The sequence below is a fragment of the Coregonus clupeaformis genome, chromosome 31, assembly GCF_020615455.1.
Source record: "Coregonus clupeaformis isolate EN_2021a chromosome 31, ASM2061545v1, whole genome shotgun sequence".
In the NCBI taxonomy this organism is placed as follows: domain Eukaryota; kingdom Metazoa; phylum Chordata; class Actinopteri; order Salmoniformes; family Salmonidae; genus Coregonus; species Coregonus clupeaformis.
In genome coordinates this window covers 39994924-40001982 of record NC_059222.1, presented here as the reverse complement: position 1 = coordinate 40001982, position 7059 = coordinate 39994924, and the positions used below count along the sequence as shown (strand labels likewise).

Sequence of the window (7059 nt, the reverse complement as noted above, 5' to 3'; positions counted from 1 at the left end):
TGAAAGGTTTTATATATTTTACTTATACAAATATCTTGCGTGTGAAATGTAATACTCGAGTGTTGAATGGTTGGATAAGAACTTATTGTCAAGTTATAAATGTGATAAGTATTTGCCTTTAATGGAGCCTAGCAAATACCGGATAAGAATTGTAACATTGTAATAATGAGGCTCTTAAAACCACTTTATGCAGTGATACTTTAAATAAAGGTCAAATAAATAAATAAAATAAACTATACATGCGCTCTAGAATGAAAAAGTGAAAGTGACGTTTTAGAGGCACGGGTGCCGAACTACGGATACCGCTGGAGGGCAATATTTTCTCCCTGTTCGGCTTTTCCTCTCATAAAAAAGGAGAGAGGGGCTGTAGCAATGGAGGGGGTAACTGTAGGGCACGTATTTGACGCCGAATGCATCCTCAACAAACGTCCACGAAAGGTATGAAATAACGTATCTTATCATAATATGAAAACATTAGACCCTGTTCAATCGTTTAACTCTTTCCCAATCGTCTCCTTTGCAGGGGAAGTTTGAGTATTTGGTGAAGTGGAGAGGGTGGTCGTCCAAGTGAGTAGCTATTTAGCAAGCAGCTGGCTGAGCTAAACAATGACAACAATGTAGCCCTTGAGCCCCTGCAACCTAGGATTTATTTTACATCCGTAGTATTTACAATCGGAGAATGTTCCCGTGGCTTGTGGCTTTGGATAGACTGCATGATGCATGGAAGAAAGACGATGGTGTTCGCCGTTTCTGTGTCTTGCTTTATTTTCTTTAGCCCGAGCAGCTTATATTACGGTGCCAAATCGGTATCCAGTAACGTGAGCAGGCATCATCCTACTACGGTAGCGAACTGTAGCAGCGGAATATGGAACGCCCACTATTTTCATGCACCCGTGCTTTCGTCGTGATAGTTTACCAATAATGTTGCTTAACGAAACCATCTTTGATGTAGCTGAATGTAAATCTCCGAGCAAACGCTCCAGTTTCAGCCATTTACATTTTTACGCTAGCCCTAAACAATGAACAGCTACCCTCTCAATATTTGCTATTATTCAGCTAATATTCTTAATATTTTATTTAGACACAACGTGAATTGTTTGTTTTTGATATGATGCTACTATTTCTGACATTGTATCTGAAAAAGGCGATACCCCCCATTTAAACTAGATGCAACTGAACAGAGAATTCATGGTTTGACATTATATTTGCAATGTCTCTCTACTGTGCTCTAATAAACTGTTTTATAATGTCGGGTTTTCTTTACAGACATAACAGTTGGGAGCCTGAAGAGAATATTCTGGACCCCAGATTACTGGCTGCCTTCCATAAGAGGTGTGTTATTAATATCATACTACAGCGGTTCAGTTTGAAAAGAACACATTCATATTTAATGTTAGCTACATGGTGTATTAGACCTGCCCTGGTCAAATACGTCCTTCCTCCTTTCTTTCCTTCCTCCCATGCTTGAAGCAATCACTTATATCTGACTTAATCATATTGGTTAAATCAATTAAACAGAACCCATACTTTCACTTATCCAGCTATTAGATCAATAGTCTCTTCAAGTAAGGAAGGATGCATTTTTAAAGAGACAGAACATTGTCACTGACCGTATCAGACTCCATGTATGTGTGTACCTTCTACAGAGAGCAAGAGAGGGACCTACTCTTCCGTAAGAGAGGGAAGAGGCCAAGGGGACGTCCACGGAAAATTCTGGTAATCATCACACTGTTGCTGCTATTCAAACATATAAGATGTAGTCACGACTCGCTACAACAAAATGCAGCAAATTAACTTCCCTTTGTCATGTTAATTATACTTGTAATGTCTTCTCAATGATTGATCCATTATATTTACAACCAACAACAGTAGCAGGAATCCATTTGTTTGTTTGGATGATAATGCATGCGTACAGTACAAACCTTTCTCTCTCCATGTCTTTAGGAACCAGAGCCAACTGAAACCAAATCTGACCGCTCCTCCTCTTCATCCGGCCTGTCCTCCTCTCCCTCCTCCTCTTCCTCAGAAGAAGAAGAGGAAGATGAAGACCACAGGAAGAAGGCCAAACCGGGTCCTCGCCTCCGCAACCTCTACCCCGTCCCCCAGAAGAGGCCCCAAATTGTGGTGGCCAAGAATGAGCCCGTCCGGAAAAAGCGCGGGAGAAAACCGCTGCTCCCCGAGCTGAGGGCTTTGAGACAGGCAAAGACCCGGCCGCCCCTCCCGCCCCCTCCTCCTTCTCGCCACCACCAGGTTCTCAGGCCCCCCCGCGAGCCCTTCAAAGAGGAACCCCAAGGGGGGGTGAAGAAGCCTCTGCAGCCAGCCAGTTTCACTTACACTGGCCTGAGCTCCAGCCGGGGCTCCAGAGATGAGGTGGCACCCCAGGGGGCTGCTGGAGGGGCCTTCTTCCAGGCAGGGGCCTCCAAACCTGGGCCGCTGAACTCCATATGGTCAGGTCGCTCCATGTCGACCAACACCGCCACCCCATCCTCTCCATCCTCCGCTTCCTCTCTCAGCAGACCTCCCCCGCCTTACAGTAAGGGCTCGTCAGAGCTGAAGCGCTCCCTCTCTGTCTCCGACGCCAGCAGTGGCAGAGCAGAAGGGATCAAGGTGGCGTCCTCTCTAAAACCAGGGGTATCCACATCACTCTGTCTCCACAGCTCCAAGACATCCAGTGGGTTCGGGGGCTCTCCGGCGGCATGTAGCCCAGCTCAGCGCTTCCCAGCTGGGCAGAGGAGGCAGCAGGAGGGCCCTGGAGGTCAGGCGGGAATGGTGGTTCAGCAGCAGGGAGCCAAACCCACCTCCCCTACCCCTCCCTCGGCCAGAGACCGCATCAGTCAGGCCCTCAGCCTCCGAGCTCTCAACCTGCAGAGCGTCAAAAAAATTGCGCCCGGCAATGGTCTCCAGGGAAACGGAACCTCCGGCACCACTGGAGTTGCAGTTTCGAGGTTGAGCCTGAGAAGCAGTGCCAGCCCGGCAGGAAAAGGAGCAGGGGGAAGCATTAAAGAGACGCACACCTCGTCTGGGCTGAACCAGGGCCCGGCGTCGGGAGGGTTAGGGGGAGGGGCACTGCACTCTGGAAGCGTTCCACCAGCCAGAGAGGAGAGGGGGGAGAGCGGGAAGGACACTGGGGCAGAGACGGAGAGAGAGATGGACAGCAAGGGACTAGGGGGTGTAGGGAGGGGGAATGGAAGAGTAGAGAAAGGGGGGAGTGTACAGGCACAGGGAGGCGTGTCCACGGCCCGCAGAGGCGGAGCTAACGGGGGGAGACAGGAAGACAGGAAGTCAGGACAGAGCCTTACCGTTAATGACCGGAACTCCCGGAGCGGCGACAACTCCCGGACCCTTAACGAGCTCAGCACGGGTGACTCAGACGACACCAGCAGCAGCGAATCAGAAGAGTGCGACTCCTCCCCCTATCCCGACAACAACAACAACGGGGCCCGCCTGGTCTCTATGGAGATGGAAACGGAGACGGACTGGCGGCCAGCGCGGAGCCTTCTAGAACACGTGTTTGTCACTGATGTCACCGCCAACTTCGTCACGGTAACAGTGAAGGAGTCGCCGACAAGCGTGGGGTTCTTCAACGTCCGCAATCACTAAAGCCTGTCTGTGTATGTACAGGATGCCCCTAGACACTAGCCATTTCCCCTCACAATGGTTAAAGGGACATTACACTTTCAAATCAAAGTTTGACAGATATTTTCAGACCTCTAAAGTCGTCTAATGTCAAGATAAACCACGATAGCTGGATCTACACAAGCTATATCATGTGACGTGGTTTCCTTAGAATACTTTAGAGGTCTGAAAACATCTGACATTTTATTTATGAGTGAAATGTCTCTTCAAGGTAAGAATCTTGAGGGAGCTTAAACTCACTAAGCTGATCCTGTATCTGTGCCTAAGGGCAACCTATACCTGGAGTGATGAGGTACAACATGGCATTAGGCTTGATTCCAAACCCATCCCTGGTCCCTTTAGCCCATTGATTGCCCCTTTGAAGATTTGCAAGGATTGGATCTGAGACATAACAGTCAAATAGGCTTGGGCCTGGTTCCATTTCTGCCTTCAACCCCTTCGCCTATGTCCTTCATTTTTCAGCATATGTTTCTCATACATATCCAGTGTTTTTAGATCTGTGAGGGGGAGTCAACAAGGGATAGGGGAAAGAGAATGTTTTGGTATTGGACCCTCGTCAATTGAAGACTTTTGCGAAGACATAGCTGTCTGTATAGCTATGCCAGCATATCCCATCTTACTTTTTATTCTCTTTGGACCAAAGGAGTCGTGAATGTGAATTGTGTATTTTAAAAAATCTGTTCAATTTCTTATTCTGTCAGTCAGTATTTCTCTTGCACTACAGTATGTTATTGTAATATTTTAAGCCAATTATATTAGACTGAAACATACCTACTCATCTCAAGCAGGCATGAATTTTATTTTACAGTTATCTTCCAGTGTTATCCCTACCTACCTACCTGTGGGTCGAAGACCATTTTAATTGAATACAATCACAGTCAGTCATTAAATATTAAGAGCATCATAGGAGGTTGAGAAGTGTTTTAATTTAATTTATATTTGTACATATGTTACTCTCCTGTTGATATGAATATGTATCTGTAACTCTGGTGCTTATTATAGCTTCAGAAACTCGTAGCCTGTGTGCCTCCTGCCATTTCTAAGGTATTTAAATAAACTGTGAGTACTTGTAAAAGTGGGTGCTTAACCATACCAAAACGCTCTTGTTGTTGTTGTTAAGTCAGTCAATCAAATTTATTTTATAAAGCTGGTTTTTACATCAGCAGCTGTTACAAAGTACTTTACAGTTACCCGGCCTAAACCCCAAACAGCAAGCAAAGCAGAAGCAACAGCACAGCAACTAGAAAAAATCTAGGAAGAAACCTAGAGAGGAATCAGGCACCGAGGTGTGCCCATCTTCTTCTGGCTGTACCGGTATGTTGTTTTTGTTTTCGTGATTGGTAGGTGCATCTCTGTGGTCTGTACCAAAGATTGGCTATTATATTGACAAGATATTCGAGTGACCGCTCTAACGATGGAAATACATTTTTATTTTCCAAGTTGACGAAATGCCACGTGCGTTCCACTCATATCAGCACATTCGTAACAACCTAACCATTACAAAACTTCTGTTCTATCAAATAAGCCTCTCACCTAGCAAATTAGCGCAAAAAAAAAATGGTAGACCAATTTCGACACTCATTGACATACATTTCGTGGGCAGATTTTGGGTGGAGTAAAACCTCTCGCTTTGCCTCTTCTCTGTACACATCTTCCAAGTTGGCTGTCCCCCAGATGTGTTTGGAAGCACAGTTCACAAAGCTACCAGCAGATGTCACTGGTGTATGGCAATATCACACCAAACCCCTGCGTCTCCCAGTGCACTGTATCATACCCAAGCAGTAGACAAGGGGATCCCAAACGTTATTGGCCCACGACCCCATTTTGCTAGCAATTCTTTTCACACGACCCCATCATGTTAAAAAATAATAATAATGTCATCAACAGCCAATGTTTACTTTTTAAATCTGGGCTATGACAGTCTATTACAAATCAGTCTGACAGTATTTTGGACAGTATTTCAATCTGAAGACAGTATGGTCTGAACTGACTGAAATGCATCAGAAAGGTATTGGGAAGTTCAGAAAATCATCAGGCAATAATGTTGTGTGATCTTCTGTGTAGAAAATAACACCATCATTATGTTCTTTTTCCCCTAGTCTGATTTAGTGCCTAGTCTTGTCCACTCAGTTCTAACGGCTTGTGGGCATTATAAAGGGAAACAGTATGTACAGTTGAAGTCGGAAATTTACATACACTTAGGTTGGAGTCATTAAAAGTCGTTTTTCAACCACTCCACAAATTTCCTGTTAACAAACTATAGTTTTGGCTAAGTCTGTTAGGACGTCTACTTTGTGCATGACACAAGTCATTTTTCCAACAATTGTTTACAGACAGATTATTTCACTTATAATTCACTGTATCACAATTCCAGTGGGTCAGAAGTTTAGATACACTAAGTTCACTGTGCCTTTAAACAGCTTGGAAAATTCCAGAAAATGATGTCATGGCTTTAGAAGCTTCTGATAAGATAATTGACGTCATTTGAGTCAATTGGAGGTGTACCTGTGGCTGTATTTCAAGGCCTACCTTCAAACTCAGTGCCTCTTTGCTTGACATCATGGGAAAATCAAAATAAATCAGCCAAGACCTCAGACAAAAAAAATTGTAGACCTCCACAAGTCTGGTTCATCCTTGGGAGCAATTTCCAAACGCCTGAAGGTACCATGTTCATCTGTACAAACAATAGTACGCAAGTATAAACACCATGGGACCACGCAGCCGTCATACCGCTCAGGAAGGAGACACGTTCTGTCTCCTAGAGATGAACAGACTTTGGTGCGAAATGTGCAAATCAATCCCAGAACAACAGCAAAGGACCTTGTGAAGATGCTGGAGGAAACAGGTACAAATGTATCTATATCCACAGTAAAACAAGTCCTATATCGACATAACCTGAAAGGCCGCTCAGCAAGGAAGAAGCCACTGCTCCAAAACCACCATAAAAAAGCCAGAATACGGTTTGCAACTGCACATGTCCTCTGGCCTGATGAAACAAAAATAGAACTTTTGGGCCATAATGACCATCGTTATGTTTGGAGGAAAAAGGGGGTGCTTGCAAGCCGAAGAACACCATCCCAACAGTGAAGCACGGGGGTGGAAGCATCATGCTGTGGGGGTGCTTTGCTGCAGGTGGGACTGGTGCACTTCACAAAATAGATGACATCATGAGGAAGGAAATGATGTGGATATATTGAAGCAACATCTCAAGACATCAGTCAGGAAGTTAAAGCTTGGTCGCAAATGGGTCTTCCAAATGGACAATGACCCCAAGCATACTTCCAAAGTTGTGGCAAAATGGCTTAAGGACAACAAAGTCAAGGTATTGGAGTGGCCATCACAAAGCCCTGACCTCAATCCTATAGAAAATGTGTGGGCAGAACTGAAAAAGCGTGTGCGAGCAAGGAGGCCTACAAACCTGAC

General features: G+C 45.2%; 1 protein-coding gene across 1 annotated transcript; it reads left to right on the top strand.

The window, feature by feature from the left end:
• Positions 1 to 353: 353 nt before the first annotated feature.
• LOC121547726 (chromobox protein homolog 2) lies at positions 354 to 4725 on the top strand. The gene is made up of 5 exons (XM_041859139.1): positions 354 to 438; positions 524 to 567; positions 1267 to 1332; positions 1647 to 1716; positions 1945 to 4725. Exons 1-5 carry the CDS (start codon positions 373 to 375, stop codon positions 3598 to 3600), a joined length of 1902 nt encoding a protein of 633 aa, XP_041715073.1. The 5' UTR covers positions 354 to 372; the 3' UTR covers positions 3601 to 4725.
• The last annotated feature ends 2334 nt before the right edge of the window (positions 4726 to 7059 follow it).